Here is a 24,931-nt window from a genome sequence, read left to right on the forward strand (position 1 = left end):
TATTATTATTATCATCAATTAAATCTATATTCAGCACTTCCTCCAAAAGGAGCCCAGGGAGGCAAACCCCAAAGTGGTAAAACAATTAAAAAATAAAAATATATTTAAAGTAATAGAAAACATTTTAAAGCAATCTAAGCACATTTTTGATAAATTAAAATCATGTTTAAAATGATCAGGGGGTTAGAATGAAAGGAAAGGAAAGGAAAGACTTCAGTGTTTGGGGCTTTTAATTTAGATTAATGATTGCTAAGAGGAGGAAGTGGGGGAAATTATGCATGAGTTGAGCTAAACCCCCGAAAGAGAAAAGTTTTCTCCATGTCTCAAAAGACTAGAAGCTGTGGATGTATGTTTTTAGGACCCACCTTGATTGGAAGTGGCTTAAATTTGCTTTCAATGCTGTAATCTTCCCTGACACCTTATGGTATCAGGCAGGAAATAAACGAATGAAGGAGTCATCCATTGAGTACTGGGCAACTCAGAACAGACAGAAGATGGAACTTCTTTGTGCAGCACATAGCTAAGTTCCAAAATTCATAACAAGAAGATGCAGTTGTCAGTGTTTTGAAAAAATATGCCAAAGCTTCTGACCTGCTTTGCCTGGCACAAAAGACTCCACGAAGAGTGTCCTTGCAGAGTATATTCTGCTTTTATTCTTAAAAGCCTTTAACTGCAGAACGACAGACATCAACACCACCAGCTTTCTCCAACCAACCAACCAACCAGTCAACCAACCAACAAACACCACTAACATATATACAGGTACAATACAATTAGGTGAAAGGTTGCATGAGTCACTGCAGGCTGCTGACTCATGCTGACCCAGCTCCCCAGCATTAAAGAAACAGCGGCCAATTTTTAGCCGTGACAGCAGTGAGTGGCCCAAACTGGACACATTCATGAAGAAGGCTATCAACGATAGGGCTGCCATATTTTCAAGAGGAGAGAGAGAGAGAGAGAGAGAGAGAGAGAGAGAGAGAGAGAGAGAGAGAGAGAGAGAGACACATTTGCCAACTCCTACTTTAAACTATGGATCTCTATGAGGACTCTCATCGTGAAAAAGAGGATGTGTCCTAGAAAAAGAGGGCATAAGGCAACCCTAAAAATGGCTACTAGTCATAGCGTGCCTCTGGATATCAGTTGCTAGGAATCACAGGAGGGAAGAGGACGGCACTGCTCAGATCCAGTCCTCTGTTAGAAGAGATCTCACAGGGAAGCCATCTAGGTGAGGGTGTCCTCTACTTAAGGAGCCTATACAGGGAGAGCAGGAAAAGGGGGTCTTGTTCCCCACTGTGGCAATCCCTAGTGTGTTTCTGTGTAAATGTAATTTACATCTAGATTAGCACATTTCACATTTAGATTAGCAAGCACATGCAAATTGTATGCAAATTGGTGCCCTTTCCCTGTCTTGGTTTGCTTGTTGTTTTTTTGAATGACGTATTTCCGCATTTCCTCTTTTTCAGGGTTGGCCCACACTGTCACCCTCCCATCCTTCAGCTTTCTTCTTCACTGATGTGACTGTCTGCTTTGCATAAGTGAATTGAGAGTTCTCCAAACTCCCTGCTGGGTTGTGAACAGGGCCGTCTTAAGTGTATCTGGCGCCCTGGCGCGAAGATCCCTCCAGCGCCCCCCCCTGTTTCCCAGCGCGGCTGTCTGGCGGGCACAGCGCGGCTGCCGCGGGCACAGCAGCGCGGCGCCCCCTGGCAGCCCAGAGCCCTGGCGCATTGCGCCGCCCAGCCTTGCCTTAGAGCCGGCCCTGGTTGTGGAGACAGCACAGAGGATCTGTGGCTGTGGGACAGCTGGATTTCATACCCCTAAAGCTACATCCCCAAATTTGGGGGGAGCAGGGAGGAGGTCTCCCAGATGGCCTAGGGGAGACAGGCAGGTGTTTGGAGAGGGAGGGGGAGTGCTGGAGCCTTGGAATGATCTGCTACTGCCAGGAGGGAGGTTTAAAGGGGGAGATAATTCCCTCCTTGTTGAGAACTCTCCCTCTCTCACTCGCCCATCTTCTGCTGCAAATGGAAGGCGGCAGTTACGGGCAGAGACAGCCCTTTTTAGGGGAAGGAGGAAGCGGTCCTTTTCTGCATCCAAGGAAAGCGGCAGTGAGCTTGTTTGGCTCTGGCAGGAAAGCAGCAACCATTGCTTTCCACCCATGATCAGCTTTAGGGCACACCTAAATGTGTCCTGAGTAGATCCACTTGATGAACAGTCTGAAGGATCCTGTGTGAAAGACAGGGAAGGAGAGATCTCTCAGTGTGAGAGGCTGGGAGAAGATAGGGGTGCTCCCAGGTGACACACATCATTTTCCATCTGGGAAAAAAAAAGTCAAGATACGATTCTGAGAGAAGATCTTTTATTCATCTATCTCTTTTCCTTTCTTTTTATTATTCTTTGTGTAGATTACTTTGTCTTTTATTGCATTCTGAAAAGTGTTAATAAAACTCTATAAAAAGAAGAATGACCCACTGAGTTCCATGTTCCATGACTCAGTGGCAGAGCTTCATGCTCCGTCACCGGGGGCGGAGAGCAGGCGTGCTGCCCCCAGTGACGTGGCACGTGTTCTGGGACGGGCGTGCCGCACGCAGTGACGTGGCGCGCGTTTTGGGGCGGGGCACGTCTTGCACAGTGACGTAGTGGCACGTTTTGGGGCAGGGTGCGCCGTGCGCAGGGGTGGGGCGGGCAGTGGCGATGGCGCCCCTGGGATCGCGTCACTCGGGGCGCGCCGCCCCCATCGCCCCTATCTTCCTACGCCCCTGCCATGACTTAGAAACCTAGAACTGTAAAGTTGGAAGCGACCCCAAGGGTCATTTAACCCAAACTGCAATGAAGGAAGCACAGCTAAAGAATCCTTGACAGATGGCCATCCAACCTGTTTAAAGCCCTAATGAAGTAAGGTCCACTACCTTCCGAGGGAGTCTGCTCCATTGTTGAACAGCTCTTACCCTCCTGGTGTTTAGTCGGAATCTCCTTTCTTGCCATCTGAATCCATTGATTCGGGTCCTACCCTCTGAAGCAACAGAAAGCAAGCTGAACAGTGAGGTTGGGGCCTGTTTGGTCTGTTCTCCAGGCCTCAACTGTTGATGGAAAACAGCAACTCCACTCACCCACCACCAGTGGTGGAGCTTCATGCTCTGGCACTGGTGGGGCATAGAGTTGGGGCGGGGCTGGCTTGCGTCCCGTGGGCTGGGTGCGCTGCCTGCAGGGGCGTGGCGCATGTCCTGGGGTGGGGCATGCTGCCTGCAGGGGCGTGGCACCCAGCGCGGGCGGGGGGGGGGGACAGCCACGATGGCACCCTACCGGGATCGTGCTGCTGGGGACGGTGCGCTCCTCCCCACACTCTTCTTCCTCCGCAGGTGCCCACCACACTCTCTTCTTTGAGTTGAACTTGGGGCCAGGCAACCTTCTGTAAAACAGGACATCTGGCCACTCGAGTTGTGGTTTCTGGCTCATGCAAGGCCAGGTCATTGTGATAGCTTAGTGCTGCTGGTGTGTTTGATTGCTACATCACTGGCCGAAATCCAACACAGAATCAGGCAACGACCAAACATAAATCAGTGCTGCATTTAGACCAGTACGGTAGCTCCAATTTATAACTGTTTTCGTTTGGATGTCTTGTGATGTTCGGTTTTTAGAATCTAAACACTTGTTTTGGGTCTCACTCATAATGCAACACAGAAAAGTTAAAAAAATAATAGAAACTAAAAACGAAATGCAGAATTTGCAGGCATACTGCTGATTTATCTGAGATTTCTACAACGGTTCCACAGGTTTAAAACATGACTTAATTTGTCTACAGTTATTTCCTTGATTCATTGGCTATTTTGCCCTGTTATTGCTTCAAAACCCAAAGGATATTGTCCAGTTCAGTAATGAAAGCCAAACAAATGCTGTGCATATTTTAAGCATTCTGCAATTTCGTTTTTCTCAGGGAAAATAAATGAAAACAAGCATGAGTTATTTCTATGCACCCCCAAACAAGATTAAACTCTATATTGGCAATCAATCATATGGACTAGAAACTTGATTTTTTAAATATAAAAAACAACAACCCTCAATTTTTGCACCCAGTATTTTAGCTTGTGCATGTAATAATGGCATGCAGACAAGCCTGGGTATCCCGCTTCTTCCCAGCCCAAACCACCCCTGGAATGACTCCTGCAATCCCATAATGGTCCTTTTTTAGGGGCATGGAATAAAAAGGGACTTATTTTCCCCCACCCCACCCCCATGCGGTCGTCACCTTCTTTATGAGGCATGAATTCCTTTAGGATCAGTCCTTTGATCTTTTGATGGGGCAGAAACACCCTCACCACCACCACCAAACAATGGGGGCAAAAATCACAGTGGGAATGCACATCTCAAGGTTGTCTGTTCTGCTCCGCTAATAAAGAAAAATTCTCATCAAGCAATAGCAATAGCAAAACAGAAGAGGGGACTCCCCTCCCCACATGCACACCCAAGTGCTGCCAGAGCTGTCAGTCTTTAGGGTGACAGCTTCCTCCCTGCTGAGCATCACTAAAAGTAAAATCTCTGAGTGATGGATGGATGGATGGTTAGTCCTTGTCTCCAGGCCCCCTGCATGCACAGGAGCAGGCAAATTAACTAAGAACCCCCATAATTTGGAATCTCCACCAACCCTGTGCCAATTTTTTGCAGTTTTTGTGCAACGTTGTGTAGTGAAACCCCAAATTTTGCAGCGCCCCACATACCAAACAATTGATACATCAAACACAGGGTGGTGTTGTGGTCTAAACCACTGAGCCTCTTGGGCTTGCTGATCGGAGGGTCGGCGGTTCGAACCCCCGTGACGGGGTGAGCTCCCGTTGCTCTGTCCCAGCTCCTGCCAACCTAGCAGTTTGAAAGCACACCAGTGCAAGTAGATAAATAGGTACTGCTGCGGCAGGAAGGTAAATGGCATTTCCATGCACTCTGGCTTCCAGCACGGTGTTCCGATGAGCCAGAAGCATTTAGTCATGCTGGCCACATGATCTGGAAAGCTGTCTGTGGACAAACGCAGACTCCCTTGGCCCGAAAGCGAGATGAGTGCCGTACCCCATAGTCGCCTTTGACTGGACTTAACCGTCCAGGGGTCCTTTACCTTTACTGTACTTAACATTAACTACAGACTCCAAATTTGGGATCCTCTGCAATCCTGTGCCAAAGTTTTGAGTTGTTTAGCAGCGTTTTGTACCGATAACCCTGCATTTTGAAGCACCCCACAAACTGAGCAACTGATACATCAAACATGGACAGGAACAGCTGGCCATTGCACTAATGCAGTAGCCGACGACATGGATTTTGAATTCTTGGCGCCATTTTCTGGGACAAAAACATCATTCTACTGCACCTTTAAGAAGAAAGCTTTGCCTTCAATGGGGTACAGGCCAGGGGGGAATAAATGGAGACAGCAGCTTACAGAAGGCAGAGCAGAGCTTTCAGCAATGTGCCTTAGGCAGCAATCTTTTTTAAAAAATGATAAATACAGGTGATATCAAAGCATCTTTATTTTTCATCTGTCAAATGTTGGGGTGGTGGTGCGATATGTTATAATGTCAAACACTTCTCTCTCTCCCCCCCCCACAATTCCTGGTGGCTTCCCCCAGAGCCAGCCAGCTGCTTGCAGGAGGGAGCTAATGCTGAACGTTCTCCAAGGCTGCTGAGCATTTTTTTTTCACAGGTAGCTGTGTTGGTCTGCCGTAGTCAAAACAAAATAAAAAATCCTTCCAGTAGCACCTTAGAGACCAACTAAGTTTGTCATTGGTATGAGCTTTCGTGTGCACGCACACTTAAGAATCTGAAGAAGTGTGCATGCACACGAAAGCTCATACCAATGACAAACTTAGTTGGTCTCTAAGGTGCTAGTGGAAGGATTTTTTTTATTTTGTTTCGAGCATTTTTTTTTGTATGGGGAGCTACTCAAAGAGAAGAGGAAGAGGGAGAGCGAAATCAGGGGTGGTGGGATAATGCCTTCTGCACAGATTACTGCTCTGGCCACCCTAGCAGCCGAGAGCCTTCCAAAGCCACGTCCTGGAATGTTTAGCAGTCAAACAGCAAATGGCAGGTTTTTACAGCAAGACTCTAGACAAATCACTTCTGAAGTGCCAGCTTTATGTGTCAATGATGAGGCAGCGCCGGGCCCTCCCCGCACTGCGAGCTGCCAGCCGTGGCTTGTCAAGCAAACCGAGATTTAAGACCACGAGCAAAGGGAAGCCTCAAAGATGCTCGATCAGCCGGCTTCCCTACAGAATCCAGGAGGGGGGAAAACACACACAAAACACACCACATTTGTTCGCGAGGCACTGGCACTCGGAAGCCTTTGGCTCTGCTTGCTGGAAATGCACTCCATGGATGATGGCCAAATGGCCACCTGAAAGGCAAGCTGGTGGCTTTTTTAGAGCACCAGGAACCACGTCTCCATGCGGAAAGCCTTGAATGCACACCATCAATGCCAATTGCCTGTCAAACGGGAGGGGAGCTGCTGCTGCTGCTGCCTTTCTAGAAGCCGGAGAGAGAAAGCATGCCCACCTACCGATAAATGATTCCTTTGTTATGTAAGAAGAACAGGCCAATGGCTATCTCAGCTGCATAGAACCTGCAAGTAAAGATTAGAGAAGAAGAAGAGTGATAAAGGAGGGAGGCAACTGGAAACAGAAAGCTTTGCTATCTAATTACAGCACGGGGCATCCAGCGTGGAGGGAGAAAGTCCATCCGCCTGCCTCCCCCCCCCATAACCCAAGGGAGACCCTTTGCCCCATGGGGCTCCCAAGCCATATTTGACCACTTAGCCTGAGCTTTATATTAGGGAGCATCCAACTTACACAGCGTGGGGCTCCTTAAACCTTCCAACCTGCTGAATCTGGTACATGAGATCGCCGCCGTTCACATACTCCATGACGAAATACAAGCGGTCCTAGAGAAGGAGAGGAGAGGAGAGAGAGAGGCGTGAAATGTAACAAAAGCACGGAGGCTGCTAGTGCCCATTGGGACTGGTAGGGCAGGAGGCAAGGAGGCCAGCAGCAGGTGGCGCCAGAGCGAATGACAAGCAGAGGCTGAGTGCTACAAACAGCTACACTGAGACTAAGGAGGAGGAAGCTGGCAGCCAGGGACACCCTCTAAATCAGGGCTCCCCAAACTAAGGCCCACGGGCCGCATCATTTATGTGGCCCCCGACAACCCCCACCGCCCACTGCCGCCACCCGCTCTCACCAGCGTGGCGCGGCACAGCTGCCCACTTCCAGGTCACTGGAGTGTCGAAAATAGCTTGTGCGCATGCACAAGTGTCATTTCCAGCGCACTTCCAGGCCGGAGGAGGCCCATGCGGATGCACACAAGCTATTTCCGGTGTTCCGACAACCCAGAAGTGCACCAGAAATTGTGTGTGCGCTGGTGGCACCGGCCCTCGGAGAGGTAAGTTTGGGGACCCCTGTTCTAAATGGATTGTAAGACAGCAGGCAGGTGGGTGTTGCCTGGGTGCAAAGTAGGGGTGCTGGGGCAGTGCCCCATTGGCCCTAATGTCCTGCAAATCACCCAGAGACAGTGAGCAGATCCCTGTCTACCTGTATTAATGAAACTCTCTCTCTCTCTCTCTCTCTCTCTCTCTCTCTCTCTCTCTCTCTCTCTATATATATATATATATATATATATATATATTAAAGAATGGTCAGAATGAGTAATTTGGATTGAGGCAGAAGTGTATGTATGAGTAAGGTGGGGGTAGGGGGGTTAAGTATGTTTTCTTGATCTAAATTGCCCATTCTGGAACTGATGTACGTACCATGGGGCTATAGACACAGGTGCCTCTATAACAGGGGTCAGCAACCTAAGGCCCATGGGCCGGAAGCGGCCTGCGGAGGTCGTTTGACCGGCCCATGAGCCGCCCCCAAACCGAGCTGCCTGCTCTCGTGCTGTGCTAAACTGGCGCAGCGCAGCACGGGGACTCGCTTCTGCCACGCTGAAAATCGTGGGCGCGCACGTGATCAGGCCCATGGAGGGATCTCCGTGGGACCAATCCGGCCCAGGCAAGATAAATCTTGCTGACCCCTGCTCTATATGTTTAGTTGCACATACACAGCAACACAGACCCCACTTTCTTTTTAGTAGCTCAAGCTTTTTGTATGTTTTAAAGTATTCACTTTCCCCCTCAAATTTATTGTTTCACCTTTTTGTAAATTGTTTTTTAACAATAAAGCAGTGTATAATTTTTTATGAAATAAATAAATAAGTCAGCACACATGCCCCCCGCCCCCCCATTTTATCATTCACAACAACCCTGTAAGGGAGGCTATGTTGAGAGATAGTGACCAGTCACTCAACGAGCTTCAGAGCTGAGTGGGGATTTGAGCTGATTCCTCCTCCATCTCTACATTGGAGAGCTGTTGTTGCCAGTCAGTGTGGACAATAATGAGCTAGATGAATCAAGGTCTCAAAGGAAGCCAGCTCCCCGCAGTCTTTGTTTTGACTGTGGAGGCTCTGATCTCCTTTTTGGGGGGGGGGAGATGGTGCACACATTTAATCCACTCGCATTTTATCTGGGATCAGGAGGGTCACTCGGGAGCAGGTGAAAGGCAAAGCCAGAGGCCCCCAAACACCTGGGCAAAAAAAGTTAATTCTCTCTCCCTTTGAGATGAAGATTTGAGATTTTCATCCTTGCCAGCAAATGGGAAGAGCAGCTCTGGCTGCGGCTGCTCTCCTCCAAATCAAAGCGCTTTGTACTCAGCACCTGATAATACCCTCTGCTACAAATTTTGATTACGTTACCAATATGATTACTGCTAAGCTACAGGCAGGTCTCCGGGAACTAATCCTCTGCCGACACACTTCAGATGTCAGAAAGAGAGACGTGCAAAAGGCAAAGCTTCGCTGCATGCAAGAGTTTCATTAGCGAGCACAGAGAAGGGCCCAGCCCCACTTGCTTTCCGCTGCAGCAAAACGCCTTTTGCAAAGCCAAATGGCTGGCTGACATTTCAGTGTAATCCTCCAAGCTCATTGTAGGAAGCCTGAAAGGACGGGCCTTGCGCTGTGCCTATCACTGCCTCCTCCCCTCTTCCTTATCTGCAGCCAGCCCCAAACAGTTGTGGAAGCAATGCCTGCTCTTTTGCAAGCGGTCCCCCCCCCAATACCTCTGTTTATTCCGGACCGGATGCTCCTGGTGATTCATTGCTTTAGGGCAGATGGCCCCAATCTGGTGCCCTTCAGCTGTTTTTGGAGTTCAACTCCCACCAACCCCAGCCAGTAGAACCATGTGGTCCCTTCTTCACCTCTTTTCCTTCTTTAGTCCTCCTTATGGCCACAGCCTCTGTCCTTGCCTTGCACCCACTCTGCCCTGGGCTCCCTTAGCCCCCACCATCTTCTGAGCAGCCCAACATATCATCTCCAGCTCCTCTTCCTGCCAGCAAGACACAGTTACTCCCATCTCTCCTAAGCTTCCCCACTTGGTCCAGTATCGCTTGGCGGCATTGCCTGGGATCAAGGCAAGGATGCTTTCTGTTCAGCTGAGATCAGGGGCTTCCAAACTGTGGCCCATGCTTCCGGGAAGATGAGTGATTGCAGTGGCTACTCTGTGGTTCTTAGAACCTGGTGTTCCGCCCAGAAGGTGAGTTAGATGGATGGGGTGGAGGGACGTTTGTTGGAGATATGGCAGGAGTAAGGGAGGAGGCCCTTGAAAGGAGCGGAGAGAATTAGCAACACAGTTAATGGGAGGCTAGAACGGAGGCATTTAATCTTGATTCAATTACAAATCACCTAGCATCCAGAACAGCTCACTGCAATTTCTTCAACAGACAGAAAAAACCATTAAGTGGTCCGCCAAGACCCTCAGCAATTTTCAAGTAGTCTATGTGGGGAGTGGGAAGGGGGACTGAGTGTGAGAACTGCTGGCTTGGAAACTGTGCAGGATCTAGGGCAGAAGTGTGTGAGCGTGTAGGGATCCTTACCATGGTTTGGAAGCAAGAATGAAGCTGTGTTAGGAACGGGGGCTTCCCGGCCAGAGCGAGCACCCGCTTCTCCACCATGGTGCATTCCACGTCGTCGTCTTGGATGACCACGTCCTTCTTGAGGATCTTCACAGCGTACAGCTCGTCGGTCCCTTTCCTTTCAGAGAGCATCACCTGGAGGAAGACAAAGGCGGTCACAAGGGAGATGGAGAATGAGCAGACCTCCTGGGCTGGTGCTTTGGCTGCTACTCCAGGCTACCTTTGAAGGTGACCCGGAAACTACAATTAATCCAGAATGCGGCAGCTAGACTGGTGACTGGGAGCAGCCGCCGAGACCACATAACACCGGTCTTGAAAGACCTGCATTGGCTCCCAGTACGTTTCTGAGCACAATTCAAGGTGTTGGTGCTGACCTTTAAAGCCCTAAACGGCCTCGGTCCAGTATACCTGAAGGAGCGTGTGAGGGGGAGGGCTTATAGAGAACCCCCCCTTCATCCGAAGCAGCCCGGCTCCCAGCAGTCATGAGAGTGAAGGGTCTGATGGAGGGAGTCAGGAAACGGAGAGGGAGTGCCAGGGCTCTGGCAACATCCAAGAGACCCTGCTCCATAGGCAGGAAGAGAGGGAGGCGGAAAGAGAGGACAGGAATCGGTCTGACAGACGACCCGTCCCCCCAACGCCGGAATTGAGGAGGAGGAGGAAAGGGAGGCGCTTCTCAGTTCCGAGGCTTTTATGCTGGTCCAGAACGCGGAGGGGGGCAGTGCAGGAATCTGACTCGAGCGGGTAGACATGGAATCAGTAGTTCGTTACACTGTAAATAATGTGCACCAATAAAAATGTCTGAAAGACAAGCATGTGGAAGGTCGTTACTCAAGAGTAGTCACCACATCCCTGACAGAGCGTCTCCACCTCCATCGCTCTGCCCGGACACTGAGGTCCAGCACTAAGGGCCTTCTGGCAGTTCCCTCACTGCGAGAAGCCAAGTTACAGGGAACCAGGCAGAGGGCCTTCTCGGTAGTGGCACCCGCCCTGTGGAACGCTATCCCACCAGATGTCAAAAAGAAAAATAACTACCAGACTTTTAGAGGACATCTGAAGGCAGCCCTGTTTAGGGAAGCTTTTAATCTTTAAGAAATTAGTGTATTTTAATATTTCTGTTGGAAGCCGCCCAGAGTGGCTAGGGAAACCCAGCCAGATGGGTGGGGTATAAATAATATATTATTATTATTATTATTATTATTATTATTATTATTATTATTATTATTACTCTGCATGCCAAAGTAACAACATCACGGGAGGGGTGGGGAGGTCCTTGGAAGCCTTGCAGGAGAAGGACTGTGAGCAACATCATGGGAGGGTGTTCCTAGCACCAAGGTGGAACTGTCAAGCAGCCTTGTCATTTTTGCTGTTGGATGTCATTAATGTAATCTTGTTCTTTCTAGAGTCCAGAAATGCTGTTGTTGTTTTGCCTGTTGTTTTGTTTGCCGTGGTGTTGTTGTCCTATCATGTTATTACAAAATTGTTTTGCAGCATTTTGATTTGGAAATGCATTCCTGTTGCCTTGGTTGTAAGCCACTTTGAAGGCGACTTTGTGTGTGGAAAAGCAGCATACAAATAAAACGACGAATTTATTTTATATTTATTTATGCACAGCAGCTGCTTTACCACAGAGCTACTGCTTCCCACTAAAAATATTGCAAGATGCTAGTCCTCATGGTTTGGATGCCATCTGGCACAGGGCTGGCGTTCAGCAGCTCTGTCCGATGTTTTGAATTACTATGAGATTATTGAATTGCATTCATTCCTTCGTTGTTTGCTTTATTCATATGCTGCTGTGCTTGGTATTATAGTGATTGTAATGCTTGCTGTAATGCTTTTTTTAATGCCATGGTGAATATTGTGAGCTGCTTTGAGCTCAACATTTGTTGTTGCAAAAGCAGAATACAAATTATAAAATCAACTCAAAATCCAATAAAGCGGCGCTGAGCTATGGCCCTTTCCCAAAGACACAGGAACATAGGAAACTGCCTTGTACTGAGTCAGAGCCTTGGTTCATTCACACCATTGGTCCATCTACACTGATTGGCAGTGGCTCTCCAAGGTTTTGGGCAGGTTCCCTCCCACCCCTACCTGGAGATGCCACTGGGGATTGAACCCAAGACCTTCTGCATGCAAAGCAGGTGCTCTACTGCTCCAAACCCTTCCTTCCATGAGTAGGATTGAGGAAGTTCACCCGTGCCCATTTGGCAACCCTTCGCCTGGCAATTTGGCTGCCCCGCAAGCCTGCCCACCCCTCTCCCCCTGTGTGGAATAACTTGTCCCCTTAATATTTTAAACCAGTTGTGGCAAGCTGTAGATTTATTTATTACAATAAACCCTGAGCCGCAGAGATTCCTGCCAACATAATTTTCCGTCGTTAATCAAATCAAGCCGAAGGAAGGCTCCCGAAAAATGCCAACAACACCCTGCCAGTTATTAAGATACATTGCTTCAATTTGTTGCGGGATTGCTTTGGAAATCAACACTGCCACCCCCCACCCCACCCCCAACCTGCTCTTTGGCTTGTGGTGTTCAAAATGAGAGCCAGTGTGGTGTAGTGGTTAAGAGTGGTAGACTCGTAATCTGGGGAGCCGGGTTCGCGTCTCCGCTCCTCCACATGCAGCTGCTGGGTGACCTTGGGCTAGTCACACTTCTCTGAAGTCTCTCAGCCCCACCCACCTCACAGAGTGTTTGTTGTGGGGGAGGAGGGAAAAGGAGATTGTTAGCCGCATTGAGACTCCTTTGGGTAGTGATAAAGCGGGATATCAAATCCAAACTACTACTACTACTACTACTACTATTCTTCTTCTTCTTCTTCTTCTTCTTCTTCTTCTTCTTCTTCTTCTTCTTCTTCTTCTTCTTCTTCTTCTTCTTCTTCTTCTTATTCCCTGGAAATGGATTGTTTTGCCACACAGTCGATTGCCACCTTGGTAGGGAGGGATTTCTGGACCACCTCCCCTGACCTTGATCCACTCTGCCCCAGGATCCTTCCGATCTGCAACGTCACATCCAGCCCGCCCCTATGACCTCTGAGTCTCCTCATCTGCTTCTCTGGACCGGTAGCTCTAGAGCAGATTGCTGGTCTTGCCTTTGACCTGGGCAACTCTCCTGCTTCATGTGGTCTGACTGGCTCCTAGGCCTAGTGCCCTCTTCTTGCATTTTACTTATTTTGCAGTCTTGTTTATTTATAGGCCATTTGTACACAATCACGGAAATTGCCTATTCATTCGGTAACACAAGTACTCCCATATTCAACACCACAAGTTAATAAAAGTTAAAGACAAAAGCTGAAACAAAAAGAAAACTCTAAAGCTGCAAAATAACCCCACTTGCCTGGGAGTCAGCCCCCTTGAGTTTAATACTTCTGAGGAGGCCTGGTTAGGAGTATCCCATACAGTGAAGACTGGGGGACTTGTGGCCCTCTAGGAGTTCACAGAAGGATAGAATTGTATGGTTGGAAGGGATCCCAAGGGTCATCTAGCCCAACCCTCTGCAAGGCAGGTATCACAGTTGAAGAATCCATGACACGATTCTTTGTTGGACTCCAGCTCAGTTGGTAAAGCATGATTCTCCTAATCACAGAGTTGTGGGTTCAAGCCCCAGGTTGGGCAAAAGATTGCTGCATTGCATGGGTTGGGCTAGGTGACCCTTTTGGTCCCTTCCAACTCTACGATTCTGTGATTCTGTGAACTCCTGCCAGACCCTGCAGTCACCTGGGTCAATAATGAGGCATGATGGGAGTTGGAGTCTGACAACATATGGAGGGTCATAGAGGTTCTGCATCTTTGCTTTAAAGCAACTGTTGTAAAAATTTTGCAGAGCTACACGGCCCTAGAATTAAGTGGATCCTTGACCCAGGAAGAGTCCAGGTATCCTGGCAAGCAGACAAAGTTTAAGCGTCTCCTGCCCACCAAATAACAGAGACCAAACCAGGACGTGCGAAGCAAGGCACTTTTATTTTTGCTGTTGCAACAGGGTCCTTCCTCTCACACAGGAGAACAAGGAAGGAACCCCAAACAAAGATGTCTTGCCCTTAAAAAGAGATTTGAAATTGGTTTCAGCCCACCCCCCAGAAGCATCATCCATATGTCACAGAAGGGGTGTAGCCCAAGACCCCCCCTCCCTAGATTCATCATAGGTACATCATGAAAGGGGAGGTCTGGTGGCAGTAATCTGAGCACCCTGGACCCTGCCCCCTGCCCCCAGAACCTAATCAACAAAATTGAGAGATATTTACATTTCCCTGTTTCCCAGCCAAGTTAATCACACCCTTTTGTCTGGCAGTCAGGTATCAGGATGCCAGGGATTATCACTTTAATTCCTGAGACAATGAGAAGGTTCCCCCCACCCCCCTTCTTCCTTGCAGAGGAACACCTGGTCAGAGAGAGTCAAAATGGTGTCAGTCAGGCCTGTTTTCCTGTGCTGCTTCAGACATGTTTCTGTACATTCATGTACATGTTTTATGAACAATTATTATATATATATATATGACCTCAAAATTCTTATAACAATATCCCCCATTTGGGGCTATAATTTTTTTTAAAAATTGTTGCCCCACAAAAGAATAACCAGATGTGTTGTTTTAGTACTTTGGGAGAAGCATTTCTCAAAAATGGTCTACGTATTTCATTTAACAGGATGGTCCACCAATATTGACTGGAAAGTGCAGTTTGTTTGTTTACCCTTTTGTGTGTTCTTCAGGTGTCAAAAGCTAGCTCTCCTCTGGTTGCACACCTCCATCGTGGCACAACAGCAACAATCCCTGGTGAATCCCCTTAGGGCTTTCATATTGACCATGTCGCCTGGCACCCCCCATAGCTGCCACAGGTTTGGACATGTCATGAGAGAGATGCCTTTGCCTTGGGCTTTCTATGGGCCTTTATTATAGGCTCTGGCCTTGCACTGTAGGGAGTTGCCCAGTTGCTCTTAAAGGAAGAAAGCTACTTGCACCTTGGATACACTTGCCCAATTAGAACTGAAGCCAAATTAAAATTTATACAGCCCCATAAAACATGTCCAAATTAGTCAAATTTAACTCTAAAAGGGATCATTCCTGTTAAATCAAGACATAAATACCTTCATTTATCTGGTGTTTCATGGATCTTGGAGCTTATTCTTGGTAAAATGAGTAAAAACAAATTTAAAAAATGTGTAGAGAAGGTTGGCACACTGCAGAGTGCCAGGTGGGACAAGAAAATGTGGTCATAAGTTGATCTAATCTAAATACTGAACTATGCAATATCCTGATCCTTTAAAAGGCATACAATGCATGGCAATAATACAAAAAAAAAACATTGGGACACTATACATTTTTTTTTTTAAAAAAAAACCCAACAATTAAACACAAAATTGGTTCACCTCCCCCTCCTTGTGGAAATAACATACTGTCAGACATAGTTCAATGTTTCTGTCGAATATCACGCAACATAAGACCTAATAATTATATATCAGTTGTATGTCTTGAGGCCATCATGATCTTGAGACAATTCCGGCTGCTTTTAAATCCTAGGGCACAGAGTCTTGAGGTCAAGGAGAGAGAATGTCCTTGCAATTCACTTTCCCCCTTTGTCCCAAAGTCATTTGACACATTTCAGTATTCCTATATAACACATAATGCACAAAACCTTCAAATTATTAATTATACGCCATTTGTATATCTTGAGGCAATCAGGTGAACTTGAGATAATTCTTGCTGCTTTTGCATGTATCTCCAACAAGGGGGTTTTCTTGTCTGCCTTCGAGTCACTGGGAGGAAGTTAACAGTACTTCTATAACAGCACTTCTAAACCTTGCTGAAACGTTATAGCTTTCTAGGTCCTCCTTCTTAGGTTGTGATCAAAGAGATAAAATGTCAATTTGGTTTCCTGTAAAACATCCTTTTGAAAATAGGCCTGCAGGGGGTTGGGGCCTGAAGATATAATTAGTTAAAAAATAATAATGATAAATAGTCAAGAAAGGGGAGAATATTCTAGAAATTTCTTCTTGGGGAGCTGCAAATAATATAAGATCATAGTTATTTAATTACTGCTGTTATTGTCTACTCAGTCAGTTTAATTTACTTCACCTAGTTTGGCTGTGGAGGAAACAAAGGACAAAAATTTTGTTAATTAGGACACAATCGATAAGTTATTAACATTTTCCTTATGTGGTTCTGAATTCTCTTTGAGGTTCATGTATCTTGTTTGAAAGGGATTATTATTATTATTATTTACAGGAAAGAATGACTTAGATGCTACATTTGTATGTACAGAAAGAAAAAGTAGAAATACCAAAAAAAAAAGATACAAAAATAAAACAAAATAAAATTTAGATTACCACTCACACAACAATTTTTACCTGGTTATTGTTAGAATAATTTCATAGACATAATGGAAAAACTGATATAATAAATGGAAGCAGATTATTTATAAGCTAAAGAGAAGCGCCAAAGAGAAATGAAATTACTGTTTGTATCTCCTCACTCCTCATTTTTTTTTTTTTTTTTTTGCTGTGGAAGAAAAGAATTGGCAAAACACTCAATCATTGCTACATTAGAAAAGGGAGGGTTATATTAACATAGGGTAATGCTTCGGGGTGAAATGCAAATGGGAGATAAGTATCCATCCTGAGTACCTGCTAGGAAAGAAATGGAGCCTTTTGTTTGCATAGTCTGTCAACTGGTAGACAGCAATTTTCTATGAATTTCCAAGTGTGGAGGGGCTTGTTTAGGTGGCGTCCCCCCCCCCCCATTGGGAGATAATTTTGCATTAAGGTTCTGAAAGAATTTCTCCACACCCTGAATCTCAGTATTCTGCTGGAAAGGGAAAATTATTTCATGTGAAAATCAGTCAGGAAATGTTCCTAAAATGTACAGAGTTTTGCATGTTGAACTGGAATTGGCAGCTTCTAAACAGTTGATGGTTCTCAATGGTTCTTTATCTATTTATTTTTACATAAGGAAATTTAAATTTAAGTTTCATGTGCAAAGCATAACCTTGAACCTCTTAATTAATTTATAAACTACTCAAGAGACAGACTTATAGTAGTACTCTGCTATTTATACCTGTGGAAAGAATCTGGCATGTTAAGATTTTTGGAACTTGGCAACCACTTAACCTTGATGGACCAGTAACACACATGAGGTTGTTTTCCCTCAGTGGTTCAAAGCTTTACATTAAGAAATTTGAATAATATTTCATGAGCAGATTATAACCTTTTCGCCCCTTAGTTAAAACCTCATTTTTCTCCTCTATTTTCCTCTTCAAGCTGACATAGCCTCTGTGCATGTACAGAGTTCATGATTCGGCAGTCTATTGTACCATTTTTTAAAGTGCTGCACCTCTTGACAAAATTACCATCTGAATAAAGGAAGGGAAGGGGAAAGAGTAGATTTTAAAATAGGGTTAGATTTTACACAGAAACCCAGCAATTTACACTTCCACCAAACCAGCAACAAAAGTGGTGAAATTAAATTCTTTGGTCAGTTTAAATCAATTTCTTTAGCTTTTGTGTCCTGAGATATTTCTGACACCTCTTATTTCCTGTTCCTTGCTGCTTAGGAAGCAGGCTTATAAATCTTAAACTTTAAATATATAAAACTTCAATATCCAGGCAACCCAATATTTTCACCAGAAAGCTGCAAGAAAAGTTTGGTCAAATTAAACTCCTTAATGAAGTCATGGCACTAATTAGCCATGTTTACTGTACTATATAAACATCTCATACCCCAGGCAAAATAAATCTTGATTTGCCCCCTTTATCTACAGGGTTCGGGGTGAATTCGTAATTGCAAATGTTTTCGTTTGTTTGTTTGTTTTTAATTAATTTATTACAGCCATGGCAGACTAAATTCTCTGCCCCCTTATCTATGGGTAATATGGTCATAGAGCCAGAATTCATAAAATCCTTTGCATTCTCATTGATTTTCAGCCTTACCAATTCCAGACAAAATTTTCTGGCCCTTTATTTACAGGGATGGTCAAGGCTCATTCTGCTTGATTATGAATTTGTATGTGCTTGAACTGTTGGCTGGAGTTTTGCAGTTAAAAAAAAATAGCTGACAATATGGTGGAAAAAATAACACCAGACATTCATTTTCAATGCATGATATACCATCTCTACCTCTTTCTGAATGGCACCTCAAACTCTTCATGCCAAACTTTAAAAATCTATCTTTCCATCCTTCTCCACCAAAGAGTAATGCTTGACTGAATTCAGGCCATTTCACTATACCACCAGGGTTTAAACTCACTTTTCAGTGCTTACAAACACATTTTCTCTCCCTCCTTTTTGCAAGTTTGGAAAGGGTTGGAAGGGATCTTGAGTAATCTAGTCCACCCCTTCTGAAATATGGGGATCTCAACACTATCACTGCCCTTAGGATACACATACATTTGAGTACAGACGCCTGACTGGGAAGGAAACACAGGCTATGCCCTATCACGGAAGCACATGTGTGTACTAAGGGAAAAATAAGGAAGGGGAAGATTAAAAGTACCAACGTTATATAGAAGCCTTTAGCAAACCTTAAGATTGGATAAAGATTGGGAAATGTTCAAGACTTTCATATGTGCTTAAACTTTAAACCTTAATAGACAACGTGATAAAAACTTATATAATCACTCCATAAAAAAAAACAATTACACTCTTGTTCCAACTCTGAAAACCAATAATCTTTCCTTGCCAGAAAGCAGAGCTGGGCTGAATTTCAACCCATCACCACATCAGACACATTGCCTTTCACATAGCTCTAAAATGGGGGTTAGAAGGGACCCTGAGGTCATTTAGTCTAACCCTCTAAGATACAGGATTCACAAGATTTGAATGAAAATACCAACTTTATACAGAACCCTTGAGCAGATGAGTTGTTTTTTTCTTAAGAGACTGATATTAGGAGCCCAACAATAACCCTTCTGTCCAACACAATTGAAGTTAAAACTAGACTCAGATAGACAATTCCTGGCTATGGAAGCTCTACCTTTGACAAACAAATCACCTTTATTGGAATAGCTGTTCAATTTTCCTTTAGTCAATATTCATCTAGTCACTTGGAGAAAGACTCCCCTTTGGAGCCTCTCTCAATAACAAACATTTGCACACCTCATTCTCATATTTATAATGTTTAAGATTGATCGGTTCAACATTGTTTCTATACTAGAAATTTAAACAAGTTGGCAGTTTTAACTATGCACACTTAAGAAGGCAGTCTATGGATGTTGTAGCCAATTTAAACACACCCCATAACATTCTAACCCTTGAGTACATCTCTTATCCACTTATAGCTGGAGTTTATGAACATTTTCAAGTTTAAAATATTTTCAAAGCATTGAGCAAGCATTTTTAAACTTACAGCTCGTTATTTTCCTTCATCCTGCCCCCTCTTTTTACTTTTGGAGAGGAAACAATGGCCTTCTACAGCCTCTTTAAAACAAACCTTTACACACTACCTCCACTCTTTTAAATATTTGCCATGTTTTTGGGTTGATCAAGCCCTTACATAAGATTATTTAAGCAAGCTTGCCTTAATTTTTATATTATTTTAAACTATGCATGCTTTAAAAAAGGCAGTCTGTGGGTGTCATGGCCAAATTTTAAACACAAACCCCTAATTTCCTAAACCTGGATTATATCTCTCATTTACTTTAAAGGAAACAACTATCTATAGCAGACACAAGGAACAGACGCACATACACGTAACAGACAACACAGACAACATGTAACATGCAAACATATATAATTTTATACCATAACATACTTTGCAGGATTCCTCACAAAACTTTTCCCATTCAGAGTTCACCAGGGTTAATTTTAAAGCGGAGATTCACTGTATGTTAAAGGAACCTCCTGGTAGCCATTTCCCCTCATCTGGGTGGTCCATAGTAAATCGGACCCTATGTTTTTTTCTTACAAAGTTTTTGCAATTGGTTCCCTTCAAGCTTGTCCGCCCCGGGGATTTCATGCCAATTTAAGAGAACGAATTGGAGTGGACTTTCATCCTCAAAGTCCTTACCGGAGCAAAGCCTCAGTTGTGCTTTGCCTCGGTTGGGAGTCTGGGAAAGGAATTCCTTAGAGTGGGTTGCACCCATTTTACTTCTGTCTTTTTATACTGCAGTTCTGGGTCCCCGACCCTGTTCCTGGACACTCTTAACTTCCCGAGTCTATGACTCACCCCCACGTCCTAGTGGTGTTCCTGCCTGCCGTTCGCGTGCACTAACTACTAGGCGGCCTGGTGCAGCTAAAACCCTATTGGAACCCTCCCACTGGTCATCAATTGCCTGAGGGTTCCACAGCAACTTCCCTGCCTCTTACACACTAGACTCAGGTCCTACTGAACGCTTGCCTACGCAATGTCAGGTCGGAACTGAGGAATACAGAGTAGAAAGGAACAGGCGCACTTGCATTCCCTGGTCACGGGTCCTACCCAACAAGGGTCGCCGTGGCAGGGGGGCGTCTTCACCCGAAGATTAAGAGCAGAGGAATAGGAAACAGAGCTGGGATAGCCAGATTCCCAGATTGGTAGAAAAGCGACAGTTTGCTCAGACTTCTGCTCAGTTTGGCAGAAGGGAGCTGGGACAGTCTTTCTAAGCTCTGCGTTTAACGTAAAGACTGTTGCCCGGGACCTCAGTTCTACTCTGTAACTGTGCCTGGCAGCCTTGCTGCAACTAAGGTCCAAAGAGGAGAGTAGAAAAGGATAGTCCAAGTGGAGAAATAGATTTTTAGTTGCTGTGGTTCTTAGCTCACCCAAGGTGTCCCCTTTTAATACTCACGACCGATCCTTTCAGTCGAATCCCGTTGTCTCCAGCTTCCAACTGGTTCCTAAAAAAAAACAGCCTTGTCCCTTTAAACGTTGCTTCGTCCTGGGGGTCCCGCTTGGACTCTCAATTACTACCAAGTGCCTCGGGTCCTGAGGTTGGTTTACCCCCCTGCAAAAGAGGCAAGGGCGCGCTGGGCTCCCCTTCCTCAGTGAACCCGGAGCTCAAGGCAAAACTGGGTCCCCGAAGTGGTCGCCAAACTGTTGTAAAAATTTTGCAGAGCTACACGGCCCTAGAATTAAGTGGATCCTTGACCCAGGAAGAGTCCAGGTATCCTGGCAAGCAGACAAAGTTTAAGCGTCTCCTGCCCACCAAATAACAGAGACCAAACCAGGACGTGCGAAGCAAGGCACTTTTATTTTTGCTGTTGCAACAGGGTCCTTCCTCTCACACAGGAGAACAAGGAAGGAACCCCAAACAAAGATGTCTTGCCCTTAAAAAGAGATTTGAAATTGGTTTCAGCCCACCCCCCAGAAGCATCATCCATATGTCACAGAAGGGGTGTAGCCCAAGACCCCCCCTCCCTAGATTCATCATAGGTACCGTGTTTCTCATATTATAAGACATGTCTTATATTTATTTTTTCCTCAAAAAAACACACTATGGCTTATTTTCAAGGGATGTCTTATTTTTTTCCTCCTCCTCCTGCCGCGGCCGCCATTGCTGCTGCGCCTATCACTATGTCTTATTTTCGGGATATGGCTTATATTCCTTGAATGCTTAAAAATCCTGCTATGGCTTATTTTATGGGTATGTCTTAAAATATGAGAAACAGGGTACATCATGAAAGGGGAGGTCTGGTGGCAGTAATCTGAGCACCCTGGACCCTGCCCCCTGCCCCCAGAACCTAATCAACAAAATTGAGAGATATTTACATTTCCCTGTTTCCCAGCCAAGTTAATCACACCCTTTTGTCTGGCAGTCAGGTATCAGGATGCCAGGGATTATCACTTTAATTCCTGAGACAATGAGAAGGTTCCCCCCACCCCCCTTCTTCCTTGCAGAGGAACACCTGGTCAGAGAGAGTCAAAATGGTGTCAGTCAGGCCTGTTTTCCTGTGCTGCTTCAGACATGTTTCTGTACATTCATGTACATGTTTTATGAACAATTATTATATATATATATATGACCTCAAAATTCTTATAACACTACAAAAATCTAATACAGCATGAGATGAATTCAATATGCCAAAGTCCAGGCAAATTTCTGAAAACTACAGAAAACAATATTCAGTGATCTTTGAAGTGGCACAACGGGACAATACACCAGGCTGTTAATCAGAAGGTCGGTGGTTCGAGCCCACCCAGGGTCAGCTGTGGGCAGGATTCATTCATTGCATGGGGTTGGACTAGATGACTCTCAGGGTCCCTTCCAACTCTGTAATTCCATGATTGCATGATCTACAAAAATTATTTAAAAGATTTTTAAGATTGAAAAGACGAGCCAATCTTTTAGTGCATTGCATTATGGGAAAATAAAGATGGCTGTGCAGCTGAGGGAACTACCCATCCAGATAGGAGAAATCCCAGTACAGCAACCTTCCAAGGGCCCCCAAAAGCTCTGGAGCTTCTGTGGGCCCCTAAACAGTTTGTTCAAAGTACAGCTTGGGAATTGCAGACAGTATTTCACAGCTCTATAGTGGCACCTAGTGACCAAAAACAAGCATTACAGCACATACAAAAGAGAGAGCAAAACGCCGCCATTGGTTATCATTCAGAAATTCAGCATTTCCTCCCCCCCCCAACACGTACATACACTGCCAGAGGTCCACTCCAAACCAACACAACAAACCACAGAATAAAAACTTTATGTATCACCTTATAAGTATTTTGCCCTGTGGACTGGATGGCAGCTTCGGTGTGTGGGGAGGTGATTTTAAATGGGGAAAATAACCTGGGGGGAGGGGGGGAATTATATAACCCCCCTCCTTGCAGCCCTAATCTAAATCATCACTTTTCAATGTCCCACGCCCCAAAGCTGGGACCAACAGCCATGCAGGTTCCAAACTCATGAATCCTGCATCACGTCCAGTTTGGTCTTTAGACTGTCTGGCAAAGAGATACATTCAAGAAAGAAATTGGATGTGTTGGGAGAACATTCCCCGGAGTGTAAAACACAAAAATTAAAATCGATTATATTTCAAGATGAAAGCAGTCCCCGGAGAGCAGGCTCCAGTCACTGTAAATAATGCTCTAATGGTTCCCCAACGCTGCTCAGGCAATCGAATTTGGCTCCTGAAGGGTGAACATCTCCCAACAGATGGGGAGATGGTGCCCAGGGCTGGTGTGAGTGTCGTTCGCTGCAAGAGAGGAAGAGGCAACAGTTTCCTGGAGTGCAGAATTAAATGGGGGTGGGTGGGAGAGGCTCCCGAGGCCTTGCTACAGCTGCCCATGTTTCATGTAGTAGCCTTTGTACAGCTTGCAAATGTGCGATGTCATGCAGGCGGAAAGCCAAACCGTTTCACACAACAGCAAAAGACAAGGGAAAAAACCCATGCTTTGGCACCCAAAGAGAGATACAGTGGTGCCTCGCTAGACGAATTTAATTCGTTCCACAGGTCTTTTCTTATAACGAAAAATTCGTCTAGCGAATCCCATAGGAATGCATTGAATTTTTTTTTTGAATTTTTTTTTTTTGCCCATAGGAACGCATTAATTAAATTTCAATGCATTCCTATGGGGAACCGCGATTCGCCAGACGAATTTTTCGTAAAACGCATTCGACTAGCGAGGCAACCTCCGCTAGAAAAAACCTTTCGTTAAGCGGAAATTTCGTTAAGCAGGGCATTCGTTAAGCGAGGCACCACTGTACTGGCGTACAGCGCACAGTTTACTCAGGAGAAGTAACTCGCACGAGGGAAGAAGCAGGAGGGTTTGGACAAAGCTCAGTTGGTGGAGCATGAGACTCTTCACCTCAGGGTCGTAGGTTCAAGCCCCACATTGAGCAAAAGATTCCTGCATTGCAGGGGGTTGGACTAGATGACCCTCATGGTCCCTTCCAAGTCTACATTTCTATGATTCTATGTCTGGACAGAAAGCCCTGGCAGGCAGCTGCATTCAACTTGGGGTACAAAGGTAAGAATGCAAGAGCCTCAGAAGTGCAATGAACTGAAATTTACCAGAAGATAGGGAGAAAGAGGCACTGGGACAGTGCAATTGACAGAGCTGCCTGGAAAATGGTTGCAAGCTGGTGCTGCAGCCTCTTGCTGCCCTTAGTCCTGTTGCAGAGAGAAATAGTGCGGCCCCCTGAAGGGGCAATGAAAAGAGAAGAGTCTTCCTGGACCCACTGTCTTCATCATCACTGTCGCCCCAGAAGACACTCTCAAAGCAGCTGTTGTTTCTCCTTCCTTGCGCAAGACGGGAACCTCTAATTTGATTGATCCTCTCCATCCCCTCTCCGGGCCTGCGAGGCTTTCCAGTGCAATAAAATCAGTGGCCAGGTTTGCGCCATCTCCACCGAGACTCCTATCTAGGTTTGCCTGACTCTCTTCGGCTAAGTGAGGGGAATGCTAATCTTGCAGATGCAGCCTCTGGTGCCAAAATGTTAACTGCTTGGCTCCCGAGTCAGGCTGTTCTCTGGAATATGCTCTACCAGCAGCAGGGCACAGGGGTGGGGGTGGGGGTGGGGGGATCAGTGAATGGAGGAGAGTTAAGCATGGAAACCTGACAGGCTTCTGTCAAATAGCTGCTGAAGAGCTTGCAAGGTGCAGCAAATTCTCAGCGAAGCTTTGCATCATCTTGGACGCTCCCCCATCACCACCTGCAAAATGGCTGTGGTCCTCTGATCTGCGCTGCCTGGTCTCATGGTAGAAGGGAAGGTCATACAAGCTTCCTTCCTTCATAGCTGCCAAGTACCCCGTTTTCCCCGGGAAACCCCCATTTTTACTTACCTTTTCCCGGTGGTCCCCCGTATCACTTCGTCTCCCGTTTTTCTCTGTTATTTTCTCCTGTCGGGGGCCATTTTTTTTCTGATTTGCCCTTCTATGGGCACAAAAAATGGCCGCCGCCGGCTTCAAAAGTAGCTTCTACGCATGACTGGAAGTGCGTCGGCGCAACTTCCGGTGTCATCCCGCCCATCTATGGGCACAAAAAATGGCCGCCGCCGACACCGGAAGTCGCGTCAACGCACTTCCGGTCATGCGTAGAAGCTACTTTTGAAGCCGGCGGTGGCCAT

At 45.9% G+C, this 24,931-nt stretch overlaps 1 protein-coding gene across 2 annotated transcripts in view; it reads right to left on the reverse strand.

Annotated features, from left to right (window-relative positions):
- Window positions 1-24,931, reverse strand: part of PRKCB (protein kinase C beta) — a 199,730-nt gene that overhangs the window by 47,273 nt on the left and 127,526 nt on the right. For both annotated transcript variants that reach the window (XM_035130770.2, XM_035130769.2), the window contains exons 10-12: window positions 9,933-10,106; window positions 6,819-6,910; window positions 6,530-6,592 (exon numbers count right to left, since the gene is read on the reverse strand). In XM_035130770.2, coding sequence (XP_034986661.1) covers window positions 6,530-6,592; window positions 6,819-6,910; window positions 9,933-10,106 — 329 coding nt within the window. The remainder of the gene's footprint in view (window positions 1-6,529; window positions 6,593-6,818; window positions 6,911-9,932; window positions 10,107-24,931) is intronic.

The sequence above is a fragment of the Zootoca vivipara genome, chromosome 14 (assembly GCF_963506605.1).
Source record: "Zootoca vivipara chromosome 14, rZooViv1.1, whole genome shotgun sequence".
NCBI lineage: Eukaryota > Metazoa > Chordata > Lepidosauria > Squamata > Lacertidae > Zootoca > Zootoca vivipara.